This window comes from Carcharodon carcharias, chromosome 19 (genome assembly GCF_017639515.1).
Source record: "Carcharodon carcharias isolate sCarCar2 chromosome 19, sCarCar2.pri, whole genome shotgun sequence".
Taxonomy (NCBI): Eukaryota; Metazoa; Chordata; class Chondrichthyes; order Lamniformes; family Lamnidae; genus Carcharodon; species Carcharodon carcharias.
The window spans coordinates 21,933,204-21,947,559 of record NC_054485.1 but is presented as its reverse complement, the minus strand read 5'-3'; the positions used below and the strand labels follow the sequence as shown (position 1 = coordinate 21,947,559).

Below are 14,356 nucleotides of genomic sequence, written 5' to 3'. Positions count from 1 at the left end.
CTAAACAATATCAAACCAGATATCCTGAGCCAATAGCCTGAAAGAGCAGCGGCACCTGTCATAGTGATCTTTCCATTTTCCCCACACACTGACTCTCACTGGGGTACAGTTCCACACACACTGACTCTCACTGGGGTACAATTCCCCACACACTGACTCTCACTGGGGTACAGTTCCACACACACTGACTTTCACTGGAGTACAGTTCCACACACACTGACTTTCACTGGGTACAGTTCCATGGACACTGACTGTCACTGGGGTACAGTTCCACACACACACACTGACTCTCACTAGGGTACAGTTCCACACACACGACTCTCACTGGTGTACAGTTCCACACACACTGACTCTCACTGGGCTGCAGTTTCACAGACACTGACTGTCACTGGGTTGCAGTTCCACAAACACTGACTCTCACTGGGCTACAGTTCCACACACACTGACTTTTACTGGGTACAGTTCCACGGACACTGACTGTCACTGGGGCACAGTTCTACACACACACCCTGACTCTCACTGGGGTACAGTTCCACACACACTGACTCTCACTGGGTTGCAGTTCCACACACACTGACTCTCACTGGGTTGCAGTTCCACACACACTGACTCTCACTAGGGTACAGTTCCACACACACTGACTCTCACTGGTGTACAGTTCCACACACACTGACACTCACTGGGGTACAGTTCCACACACACTGACACTCACTGGGGTACAGTTCCACACACACTGACACTCACTGGGGTACAGTTCCACACACACTGACACTCACTGGGGTACAGTTCCACACACATTGACACTCACTGGGGTACAGTTCCACACACACTGACACTCACTGGGGTACAGTTCCACACACACTGACACTCACTGGGGTACAGTTCCACACACACTGACACTCACTGGGGTACAGTTCCACACACACTGACACTCACTGGGGTACAGTTCCACACACACTGACTCTCACTGGGGTACAGTTCCACACACACTGACTCTCCCTGAGGTACAGTTCCACACACACACTGACTTTCACTGGGGTATAGTTCCACACACACTGACGCTCACTGGGGTACAGTTCCACACACACTGACTCTCAGTGGGGTACAGTTCCTGAGTGGAGAGTTGGACTCCGACAATGAACTCTGCAGTTTAGAGAAAATTCACTTGGCTGATTTCTGGGATGAAGGGCTTACCTTATGAGGAAAGGTTGAGCAGGTTGGGCCTATACCCATTGGAGTTTAGAAGAATGAGAGGTGATCTTACTGAAACAGAAGATTCAGAGGGGGTTTGGCAGGGTCGGTGCTGACAGTATGTTTCCCATCTTTCAGGGAATCTAGAACTGTGGGGGGGCGGGGGGGGGGGGCGGTGGGGGGCACAGTTTCAAAGTGCGGTGTCTCTCATTTAAGACAGAGATGAGGAGGAAGAAGATGAGGAGGAATTTTTTCTCTCAAAGTGTTGCTAATGTTAGGAATTCATTTTTCCAGCGAGCAGTGGAGGCTGAGTCATTGAATATATTCAATGCCGAGCTAGACAGATCTTTGATTGACAAGGAAGTCAATGGTTAGGGGGGGAAAGGCAGGAAAGAGTAATTAAGGCCACAATCGGATCAGCCATGACTTTATTGAATGGCAGAGCAGACATGATGGGCCAAATGGCCTACTCTTGCTCCTATTTCTTATGATCTCATGAACCCGGGGTTGGGAACGCTAAATGGGACTGGGAATCGAGTTCAACAAGACTCCCAAACACAGGAGTAAACCTGTGCCTCTCAGAGTGATGGTACAGCTAGCTCCCTGGATGTGTAAGTATTGGCTACACTAAAAGGACAGGTCAGACACATGGAGCAGCCAAACGGGAAAACAGAAGGTACCTGCTGCTACTTCACTGTTAAGATACAAAATTTGAGTAAAGAAAATCCAATACAATTCATCACGAACCCATCTCTGAATTTCCCATCCTGGACATCTGTATTGAAACTATTAATGTATATAATATTATTAGAAAATACTTTTCTTTTAAAATAGAGGTTTAGTCTGTGGGTGTGTCTTAATTGGATTAAAGCCTGCTACTCTGGGTGCTTTGATGTGTACTAGTTTTGAGATGTAAGAGAGGTAGAGTGCATTTGCATTTTTTAAATAGAGCATTCAAGAGGGTGGTGGGTGAAATCTGGCACCCAGCTAACAGAGATCAAGCAATATGTTTATATTACTAATACAATTGGTACTATGAAAGGGGTTTTATTGTTAAAGGAGGCTGGTGATACAATGAGAATTTACATTCAATGAGCTGTGTTAGGTATAACCTCAGCAGTTTGTGTGTGTGCAGAGCACAGCCAATGTAAGATAAAACTAGCTGTCAACCTCCAACTGCCTCCACAGGAACCAAAGTGAAAGAAACCTCATTTTGATTTTATCAGGTGAAAATGCTTTGCCTGGTGTCTGCTTAAAAATCTATGGGTTGCTGTTGCCTTAATGGAGATTAGTTTAGGAATTTGTTAGAAGTTATGATAGTAGTAATTTGTAGCCATGTGCATGTGTTTAATGTGTTGTAACTTAAAAAATGTTTTATTTAGTTTAATATAAAACTTCTTGAGAGTTGGTGGTCTGATTCCTGAATTTAGAGCTGCATCTCAAAGATGCCACTTAAAATATAGGTTATAACAGTTGTTTAAAGTTTTCCTCTGGGATTTTTAAATAACTCAGCTTTACAAAAAGGCTGTCTCATAACACATCACCTCCCCCTCCCTATTTTGTACAGTGCCTTTGATATACTCTACACTGACCCAATAGGATTACAGTATGGCTATTCCATATCACATCATCAGGCGCTGTTCCATGTTGCTGTCTTCACACTCTGTGGTCATGATTTTGGACTATTAATCAATAGGTTAAGAGTTCAAATCTGACAAAGTTTGTCTGTAAAATTGAATTCAATAAAGTTGATAATTTGTGACTGGCAACAGTCTGTGAAGACAGCAACACGATTGTTGCAAAAAGCCAACTGCTTCATTAAGATGTTTCAGGGAACCAAACCTCTTCATACAGACTGACCTACGTGTGACTTCAGTCCCACTCTGTGTGGCAGACTGTGAATGGTCTCAGGCAATAAATGCCAGCCTCACCCGCATCACCCACAACCCAAGAACCTACTGGTGTTTGTGACAGTGATTTTTGACAGTGTGTAATATTTCTCAGCCTGCCATTGTACCCAAAACAACAATCCATTTAAAATAAAATCTGTTCACTCCTCCCTCTAGTAGCAGAGTGAGAATGTTACACATGGGTGGAGGTAATTTTGACAAATTATTTATGACTAGTGCACTTAAACTGCAATAACGCTTAAAAAAATATATACACAGTTCCCTCTGACTCCTGGATCACTCAGTCCCACTCCCTCTCCCAGGATTCAAGCTGGAGTTTCTGGTGAGGATTTCCAAACTCACAATGGATTAAAATGTTAGTTTAGGAAACTACCCGGGGCCCTCCTCTCGGTGGTTTTTGCCCCCTGCTGTCCACCTTTCCTTCGCCCAACCTCTTTCCTCCCTTCCCCATTCCACCATCAACACTCTGAGGGAAGTCTCCACATATATAGGAGACAATAAAGATGGAGGCAGCTGTAATGTGGGAACACACACACACACACACACGCACACCCGGGGCAGACAGAACCTGAATCTCAGAGGGTGCCTGTTGGTAAATGGAGAACACCCTCCTCCCAGAGTGAGGCGCTGCAAGGGTCAAAGGGAGCAGTGGAGAGGGTGATTGGAGGGGAGGATGGCTTCTTGTGTGAGGTTCCAGCAATTTGCTCTTCATCCGTTAATATTGCTACAGCATCTGAATCTCCCACTGTTGGGTTGGATTCTCATCGTCACTTTTACAAATCATCGCACTGTCCCGGTCGTAAGACTTGCCGCCTGAAGTGAAGAAAACAAGAATCATGTCAACAGGTTCACAAAACGTCGAGCATGCCCCTCAAGCACACAAGAGATCTTTCTCCCCAGTTTTCTCCTAAAGGCAATACCCCCTTCACTTAAGTACATTGGCATAAATACTGACAGTTCACCTCTCAACTGCTATTCCAGGAGAGGATCAGTTGGCTTGGCACAGACTTGGGGATCGCACCCAACTGAGATGAAATATCAGAAGAAATATTTCCCCATCCCCAGAATCGGAAGGTGGGAGAAATGAGCAGCAAGAGCAATGGGAGTGGAGGGGCTGGATGAATACGGTGATTGGGAACAGGATTGTTGTGTCTGTATATATGGGCACTGGAGTTCAATGGTTGTGAGACAACTGGGCTTCAAAGCTAAGAGGCGCCTCTCATCTTTCATACCTGATGGGTCCTAGCTAATCCCTCATGAGTGGAAAAGGAAGCTGATCTCTGATCAGGCATCCTCTCTAGATCTACAGCCTCTCAGTTCAGGTCCGATCCACCCCTTCTCCCTGTTAACCCCTATCTCAAAGTGGAGGTTCAGATGTTGGAAGGGTGAAACAAAGTCCATTGTGGCATGAAAGGTGACACCGACAAGTATTTGGTACTTTCGGCGGACAGGGCACAATGGTAATGCAGTGTGGGCTGCGGCAAAGGGCGAAAACAGATCATCCTGTACTGACCACCCAATGCAGCTGCCAAGCTACCCAGGCATCTTGGGCCCTCGTCCCCACTGGGATCATGCAGACCAGCTGAGAGAGTGGGGGCAGCAGTACACACCCTTCCTCCACTAGACTCAAACTCCTTAGTGTAGATTTAGCTGTAAATTGTGACCTATAAACATTTAGTTCTGTGCACGCCCCTGCCGATCTCACATCGGACTCTTCAGCCATGAGACCACCCACCAAAGTCATTTACACCTTGGGCATAATTGAATAATGAGAAGTCTACCATCATGGGTTGTGGGAGAGATTAAATGGGTGGGTAGTGTCCGTGATGGGATAGTGTGTACATGGGCTGTGTGGAAAGAACAGGGGTGATGGGCCGAATAGCTTTGATTCACTCTGTGCTTTAAACTCCTACCAACTTGTGTCAATCTGTCAAAAACAGGAAGTGGCTGTGCTCGTTGGCAGAAGTGTAGCCTCTTCATTCCGTTTAATTTGACGCGCAAAGTAATTGAGAAATCTAGGTGAGGAACCCCAAGACTCAGAGTGCAAGCAACTGAACAAGTTAGAGAAGTGAAGCAGCTATCAGAACACATGCTGAGTTGTGCGAGAGTGGAGATAAAAGAGCTGGAATCAGTGTGGAAATCTGGAATGGACTGGGGTTTTTCTCTAGAGTTACGGGTTGTAAGGGCTTGGTGTGAAAGAAGCAGATCAACCTCTCAGAAGGCAAAGCTTAGTGATGGAAAAAGTGCTGATGAAGATACAAAAGGGAGGATAACAAAAACTTACATTTACATAGCAGACTTAAACACAGTTAAACACTCGAAGACGCTTCATAGGAATATAATCAGACAAATTATTGATGGAGATATTAGGACATTTTAAGATGAGAATTATAAAATTATAACTGGGCTGGGAGCCAATGTGGGTCAGCGAGACAGGGGTGGTGGATGAACAGCACTTGGTGCAAGTTAGGATACAAGAGCAGAGTTTTGGATGAGTTCAAGTTTATTTTGGGTGAAAGATGGGAGGCCAGTCAAGAGAGCGCTGAAATAATCTGGACTAGAGATAACAAAGGCAAGGTGAGGATTTTAGCCATGGATGAGCTGAGGCAGGGTGAGTTGGGTGATGTTACCAAGGTGAAAGTAGGCAGCTTTGGTGATAGAGCAGAAGTGGTTGGAAACTCATCTTGGGTTCAAATACAACATTCTGGTTGTAAAGAGTCTGGTTCAGTCTTGGAGGGCTACCAGGAAAAGGAATGGAGTCTGTGGCTAGGGACTGGAGTTCGTTGCAAGGACCAAAGGCAATGGCTTCACTTAGCCCAATATTCAGGAGCATTGAGACAAGAGACAGTTGCTGGCAGGACTCGAAGACACGACATTCAAAAAGCATCACTTTAGAGAACACTCACCTTTGATGTCGAGCACAAGCCCCTCATACAAGAGGCTCTGGATTGTGCCACTCATTTCAAATGTCCAGCAATGACTCGGTATCCGTTTCTCTGACCAGAGCACAACCTTACTGCCGGCATCAGTTACTGTGCCAATGGTTTGAAGGCTCACGTCCGGAGCAAACTGCAACACAGGGGAGGAAAGACACATTAAATAGGGAATGTAACAAGGCACAATGAAGGTTTGTCTGTTTATCTGGTGTGAAACAGACTCTGGCATTTCTTTTACCAACACTTCTCAATATGTTGACTCTTGCTGGGGTACTGATTCCAATGTTACCAAGCTGCCTTCTGGTACTAAACAACTCTTCTCGATGATGCAACTGTAGCATTGAGCATCATTGAATTGTTTGCATGTGGAGGCCATCACCATTGAGCCCAATCACATTCTCAACCAGCTATCAGCTGTGGCTCAGTGAGATGCACTCTTGCTTCTGAACCAGAAGGTTGTGGGTTCAAGTCACTCAGCTGTGGTACTGAATGGGTGCTGCAATGTTGGAGGCGTTGTCTTTCAGATGAGAAATCAGCTTCAAGCTTTGATATTGTGCCCTAAATCTAAGTCATGAATGTACATCAAAACAGTAGTTATCCTAGTCCTGAACCCTGGGGAACACCACCGAATACGTCCCTCCATTCTAAAAAACAGCCATTTGCCACAAAGCTCTGTTTACTATCCTGTAGCCCATTTGGTACCTGTGCTGCTACTGCCCCTTTTATCCCATGGGCTACAATTTTGCTAAGGAGCCTAACATGTGGCACTTTATCAAGTACCTTTCAAGCCCATGTACACATCAACTACACTACCCTCATCAAACCTCTCTGTTATCTCACCAAAAATACTCTATCAAGTTCATCAAACACAATTTGCCATTAACAAATCCATGTCAACTCTCCTTTATTAGCCTGCGTTTGTCAAAGTGACTGTGGATTTTCTCCCAGATTATTGTTTCTAAAAGCTTCCCCATTACCGATGTTAAACTGCCTGGCCTGTAGGTAAAAGATTTATGCAGCTTTTTTTTAATATTCGTTCATGGGATGTGGCCTTCGCTGGATAGGCCAGCATTTATTGCCCTTCCCTAATTGCCCTTGAGAAGGTGGTGGTGAGTTGCCTCCTTGAACCGCTGCAGTCCATGTGATGCTGGTACACCCGCAGTGCTGTTAGGGAGGGAGTTCCAGGATTTTGACCCAGCAACAGTGAGGGAATGGTGATATATTTCCATGTCAGGATGGTGAGTGGCTTGGAGGGGAACTTCCTGGTGGTGGTGTTCCCATATGTCTGCGGCCCTTGTCCTTCTAGATGGTAGCGCTCATGGGTTTGGAAGGTGTTGTCTAAGGAGCCTTGGTGAGTTTCGGCAATGCATCTTGTAGATGGTACACACTGCTGCACTGTGCATCGGTAGTGGAAGGAGCGAATATTTGTGGATGTGGTGCCAATCAAGCAGGCTGCTTTGTCCTGGACGGTGTCAAGCTTCTTGAGTGTGTGGGAGCTGCACTCATCCAGGAAAGTGGGGAGTATTCCATCAGATTCCTGACTTGTGCCTTGTAGATGGTGAACAGGCTTTGGGGAGTCAGGAGGTGAGTTACTCATCGCAGGATTCCTAGCTTCTGACCTGCTCTTGTAGACAGAGTATTTATGTGGTTAGTCCAGTTCAGCTTCTGGTCAGTGGAAACACCCAGGATGTTGATCATGGGGGCATTCAGTGATGGTAATGCCATTTATGAACAACATTTGCAGTCCTATGGCACCATCCCTCTTCCAAGTTAAACACTGATGCAACATGCTCATTTAGTACCTAAGCCAGGCCATCGGCCTCCACCAATAGATCTCTTTTTGGTTTCTAAGTTTTTTTTTCATTTACAGAATGTGGGCATCGCTGGCTGGGCCAGCATTTATTGCCCATCCCTAATTGCCCTCAAGAAGGTGGTGGTGAGCTGCCTTCTTGAACTGCTGCACTCCTTGAGATGTAGGTACACCCATAGTGATGTTAGGGAGGGAATTCCAGGATTTCGACCCAGCGACAGTGAAAGAACAACAATATTTTTCCAAGTCAGGATGGTGTGTGGCTCGGAGGGGAACTTCCAGGTGGTGGTGTTCCCATTTGTCTGCTTCCCTTGTCCTTCTAGATGGTAGTGGTCATGAGTTTGGAAGGTGCTGTCTAAGGACCCACATTGCTGTGGGTCTGGATTCACATGTAGGCCAGGCCAGGTAAGGATAGCAGATTCAGACATTAGTGAACCAGTTGGGTTTTTACAACAATCGACAATGGTTTCATGCTCATCATTAGACTTTTAATTCCAGATTTTTTTTTATTGAATTCAGATTTCACCACCTGCTGTGGTTGGATTTGAACCTGGGTCCCCAGAGCATTAGCCTGGGTCTCTGGTTACTAGTCCAGTGACAATAGCACGACACCTATGCAACCACCTCCCCCACCATCCCTCTAACAATAATTTATTCATGGGATGTGGCATTGCTGCCAATGCCAACATTTATTACCGTTCCCTATACAACTAGTTACAATGTCCTAGCAAGCCAGAGTTAAGAGTGAACAAAACAAAAACAAAAATACCTGGAAAAACTCAGCAGGTCTGGCAGCATCTACACAGAGGAGCACAGTTAACGTTTCGAGTCCGAATGACCCTTCACCTGCCAAGGTGGGATTTGAACTCATGTCTCTAGGTCATTAACGTAGGCCTCTGAATAGAATGCGTTTTGACTACTTTATGTTAGCTGCCAATCTATTTTTGTACTGTCACTTTGCCCCTTCCTTTCTTTCCTATTTCTGTACCCTCTTTCAAGGGGCCACTTATTGCTCCATTAACTTCTAGTTGTCCGTCTTTGACCCCTGGCCAGATTCCTCCACCATTTGCTGAAATTAGTTCTCCTCTAGTTTTCCTGGGTGATTTGGAGGGTGTACAGGCCATAGTGAGCTCAGGGCCAAAATGACAGAACAGGGTCTAGGGGCTGAATGGCCTACTCCTGTCCCTATGTCAACAAAGTGAAGCAATTGGCCTTGATCTGTTTGAATCCAGGTAGGGGAAAAGTGGGAACGTAGTCCGAATACACGGCCATTTTAACCCTCCCCCAGCCCCCCCACACACACCACCTACCCCTGCGCCACCCCCTACCTGAACATCAGTGTATTACTCAAACATCCCAGAGTATGTTACATCCAAAGGATGTTGATAGTGATCCCCTCTTTAAGGCGGGTGTCACATATCAACTTGTTGAGCTGCACAGAATCCCCCCTCCCTTGTAGATCAGTGTAAACGAACAGCAACTCTCTTACTTTGGGTTTTAGCAACCCGTTCTCATAGAACCAGATCTGCTCCAGCTCCTTATTCTCAGAAGCGACGATGACCCGTCCGGACTTTACATCCTCCTGACACACAGTAACCGACAGGAAATCCTTCGTCTCTTTGTTCTTGATTTGGAAAAATGCAGGTTTCTGTAAAGACAAAGACGTTTGGCATTAACCTTGAAGGTGTTGGGGCAGTGAGAGCAATGGTCTCATGTTGCTTCCCTTGTACTTGTGCTGAATGTCATGCAACAGGAGTAAGGGAAACAACAAGATGACTTTCAGGCCAGCCAATTTAGTACATTTGAAGGAGAGAAGCTGAAGTACCGAGGCCCCTGGTCTGGGGTAAAATGAGTAGGAGAGGAGAAGAGATGAGTCAGCAAGTTTTAAAAGGGAGATAACAAGATTGGGTTTTAAAGGGCAGTGGTAAGATTGGAGTTTGCGAGTTGGAGGTTTAGGTTTGGCTGGTCATTGACAGTCTTGCACTAACCTGTGAGACTGGTGATAAGGATCCAATCCTGGAGAAGCCACTGTACTTGGGCCAGTTTGAAATCTCAATGGGCTCCAGGAGCACTTGGCGACCTCGGAAGTTGCTGTACTCGTAGAGCACCCAGCTGCGGACAGCAAAGGGAAACAGGTGGGTCACGGCGCGGTGATATAAACAAGCTCTATTTATACCCCTTAACTTCTGGGGTTCCATGCAGCCTGTCACAGACTGGTTCAGGGTGGGGAGTGCCTGGGAACCTTGCATCACAATGGAGTCGTCAGGCTGGAGGTGTTAATGCTTGGCAGTTTGGTAGTTCTGCCCACCACGTTAATGTTAGGGCACTACTCCCTGTCATGCTGCCCAGAAGCTGCCATGTGGAATAATCTCATGCTGTTTAGCCAGCCACAGTTTGAAACTGTTTCAACTGCAGAGCGTGAGGCTAAGATTCCCAATCTTTCAGCATTGTCCTGAGTGTCTGAAAATTGCAGAGGACAGGGCTGCAAACAACACAGGAAAAAATTCATAACACTGTTTTAAAACAAAAATGCTTTCCTCCCTTTTTATAAAAACTATTTTCCTTAACAGTTGCAAAAACATTGGGGCTGAGGAAGAAGCCTGTCTGACAGAATCGAGAATCATCCAAATGGATAATGAGGAGCCTGTGTGCTTTCTAATTGGCCATGGGAAGGTGGCCTCCTGTAACAGGCCTTGTTGCAGAGGGACACTCAGGGGTGACAAACCCATTGGATGTCTCTGATTGGAGAAGCCATATCCTTCATTCAACATCAGCCTACTCAATGTGGCTCAGATAGGAAACGGACAGAAAACTCTGTGAACCTCTCATCGCTCATCTCTGTTACGCTGTCTGATCTGATAAAAATGTACAAATTCCGGGATGCAAACATCACACATCCAAGAGGTTGTCAAAGAAAAAAAAGGTTGCCTATCATGACACCACTAACCCTGGCTATAATGGAGATGAATGGGTAATTCCTGTCACTTGTGTCTGGAGACTTGATTTTACACATATATAACTCGTATTGTGTAACTATCCTCCGCTAACTGCAAGTTTCTGGAGAAATAATCCTGCTTTTATTGAGCTTTTTTGAGGTAGTTTTGATCCTGCGTTTGGAAACTCTGATGGCACCTCCAATGAGTTAAAGTTCCACACCCACCTCCAACTCATTGGCTGGCGATATTTACTCTGGAAAATTAAACTCAAGTTCACTTTCCAAAAAGAGTCATCGAAAGAGGTGTTACTCACTAAAACTGGCTCCATACTTACACACCGCCATTGACACGGAGAGACAGAACCAGGTTGTTGTAGCCATCAGACAGCAGGTTTTTCACTTCCGAGTTCAGTTCAATCTCTTTCCCTTCAAAGTTCTCCAAGCTACATAAAGTGACTGAAGGCTCAGAGAAGACCTGTGTGAAACAGACAGTTACCCAATGGACCACACACTAATCCCACCATTACTCCCTTTGGTCCATCATGTACAAATCCTGGATTTCAGGTACGTTTTTTCAAACTCAATTCTTGTCAGGGATGAAGATTTTTTTCAAATTTAACTGGGAAACTATGGGACAGCCAAGGGCAAACTTTGTCCCAAAAAAGAACTTGTTTTTATATAGTGGCCTCAGGGTGCCCCAAAGCCCTCACAGGCAATGAAGAACTGAAGTGTGGTCACTGTTGTCAAGTTGACGAGGGCCAACTAGGTGGGATGATGCCCCATTGGAGGTCTTTGGTGGGAAGTACCATTATTATCATTCAACACCTGCTTACCCGATATGGCTTTGGCAGGAATTGGTCAGAAAACTTGGTGAACCTCTCCCCCAACCACCTTCGAGAAACTGACTGAATCTGTTGTCTTTTAGGGGAACACAGCAGCTCATTTGCACTCAGTGGGATGTAAATTCACCTTGAACTGTAATGCAACATGGCAAGCCTGACATTTTGCCCAAATTCCTTTTGAGTTCTCAATTCGTTATTGCCCAGGTGAATTCATAACCCAGCAAGATCCTGTAAACGCCGATAATGGCCGGGTAAACTGTTGCAGTCATGTCAGTTTAAGGCTAAATATTGACCAGAACACCACTGGGAACTCTCCTCCTCTTCTTCAAAGGAGCATCATGGAATCTTATACATCCATCTGGGAGGGCAGACAGACCCTCAGCTTAAAGACTCACCCAAAGGATGGCACATCCACCAGTGCTGCATCCCCTCAGTACTGCACTAGAGTGTCAGCCTAGATACTGTGTACAAGTGGCTCGGGTGGGGCTTGGACTTCTGATCCAGTAGCAAGTGTTCAACCAACTGTGTCACATCTGAAGGTAAGCTGTGAATCTGTCATCCTATGCACTCTTCCTCCCCTTGTATTTTCACAATGTTGAAATGAAGGGGTGGGAGGGGGGGTGGTTGTTAACTCCTGGGCAGGGAGCTTATAGGATGTCCAGGCCATCCCCCCAGGGCTGTGGTGGGAGATCTGTTCACTTCAATAGCCAAGCCTCGAGGCATAGAATTTACAGCACAGAAACAGGCCATTCGGCCCAACTGATCTGTGCTGATCTTTATTCTCCACTTTTGCCTCCTCCCACCTACCAGTATATCCTTCCATTCCTTTTTCCCTCATGTGTTTATCTAGCTTCCCCTTGAATGCATCTATTCTATTCACCTCAACTGCTCCATGTGGTAGCAAGTTCCACATTCTCACCACTGTCTGGGTAAAGAGGTTTCTTCTGAATTCCATGTTGCATTTATTAGTGACTACCTTATAATTTATGACCCCTAGTTTTTGTCTCCCCCACATCTACCCTTTCAAATGCTTTCATTATTTGCAAAAAATTAAAGGAACCCTAACCTGTTCAACCTTGACAGTGAGTAATAACCCAACCAACCAGCTGGCGTTGGGCCTGTGAAGATTGGGCCATTATTGGCTGCCAAGTCGGCAGTCAGGCCTGTCACAAGGGTTTGAAAGGTTCAGGGAAGTCCTGTGGGTCAGAATGTGGCAGGGAGGTGGGTCGGGGTGTGGGGGGTGGGTTCCTGGAGAAGCAAGAGCCCAAACTTTCTTTGTGGGAACTTCAGCTTCCTGTCGACCCTCAAAAATATAAACTTACAACTTTACTCAACTGGGCTTCTGCTAGGTGTGTCTGAGCTGACTTATTGTTCAATAGGCTGTTAAAATTATATTAAGTTCTGAATGATTTCATAGGGCCTAAGTTACATTTACTGAGGGAGCTCCTGCTGCAGCCAATTGAGCTTCTTAAATGCCCAGGAAAACACAGCGTCATTAAAACGGCCACGGGGGCGGGGAAAGAACAGGAAGCTCACTGCTCGGATTTTAACTCCCATTCCACCTGATTTCCACTATCAAGACACATCGCTGTCTACAACTGTAAACATAATCTAATGCAACCAACTCAGCCACTTAGTCAGGATGATAAGCATTTTCTCTAATTGTTGTGACCCACTTACAACAGCAACTTGCATTTATATAGCACATCCCAAGGTGCTTCCCAGGAACATAGTCAGATTTTGACACCAAGCCACATGAGAAGATATTAAGCCAGGTGAGCAGGTATGTTTTTAAATCGAGGACTGCCAATGGTGGAGCAATTGTAGATACTTACATGTGGGATGGCCTTGACACTTCGTATGTGGGTGGTCATCCTGCAGCCCATCGATTGCAGGTCTGGGTACTCTCCTTCACCAACCACAAAGACTCTCCCATCATAGGCCTGGCCCTCATATAATGCCCAGCTGAAAGACAAAGCATGCTTGGATTAGTGAACACTCCACCAACTTGGAATATAAAACTGTAGCTTTCAGCAAGATCGTAAGAATAGAATTATACAGAGCACAGAAACCCATCTGGTCCATGTCAGGATTTATGACTCACATGAGCCTCCTCTTGTATGATACCTAGGTCGAAAGGGTTTAATTATGAGGACAGATTGCATAGACTAGGCTTCTCAGTCCTCAAGTATAAAAGAAAGAAGTGATCCGGTTGGGGTGTTTAAAATGATAAATTGATTCATCTTTACGTCTTGTAATTACAAGGGTAACTGCATGGTAAACACTGATGATGCTCTGACACTAAGTATGGATTTTCATCCCTCATGTGTATCATTTTAGGAAATTTTAAAAATGTAAAATTTTTAATTTTTCAAATGTATTTTCTTGTTTTGCTGTGTCTCTTCTCCTCAATCCCTTTCCATCCAACTTTTCTTCTCCTCTCTATTTCTCTTTCTATACCTGATTTGACACATTAAATTTAAAGAGTTTAATTCAACCTCCTTCTCAGTCCTTCACTTTCCAAACAATTCAAGCTCATTGATTAAGAGAACCAGTTGGTTGCCATGTTCACTCTGGTCTCCAATCCCGTTACCTTCACTACCACTGCTATCAGCTCACACTTTCAATAACTTGGTGGGTAAATCATTTTTGAGCTGGAGAGGGCAGGGGCACATTTGACAGCAAACACTGTTATATGGTTGTGTATGAACCTGGTGCCTGATGACAAAGAG

The 14,356-nt window shown here is 45.4% G+C and overlaps 1 protein-coding gene across 1 annotated transcript in view; it reads right to left on the bottom strand.

Annotated features, from left to right (window-relative positions):
- Positions 1-2,624: 2,624 nt before the first annotated feature.
- Positions 2,625-14,356, bottom strand: part of LOC121291171 (beta/gamma crystallin domain-containing protein 2-like) — a 53,929-nt gene continuing 42,197 nt past the window's right edge. Inside the window, exons 15-20 of the mRNA XM_041212262.1 lie at positions 13,460-13,589; positions 11,118-11,257; positions 9,836-9,959; positions 9,337-9,495; positions 6,008-6,170; positions 2,625-3,914 (exon numbers count right to left, since the gene is read on the bottom strand). Of these exons, the coding sequence (XP_041068196.1) occupies positions 3,826-3,914; positions 6,008-6,170; positions 9,337-9,495; positions 9,836-9,959; positions 11,118-11,257; positions 13,460-13,589 (805 nt within the window). The 3' untranslated portion in view covers positions 2,625-3,825. The remainder of the gene's footprint in view (positions 3,915-6,007; positions 6,171-9,336; positions 9,496-9,835; positions 9,960-11,117; positions 11,258-13,459; positions 13,590-14,356) is intronic.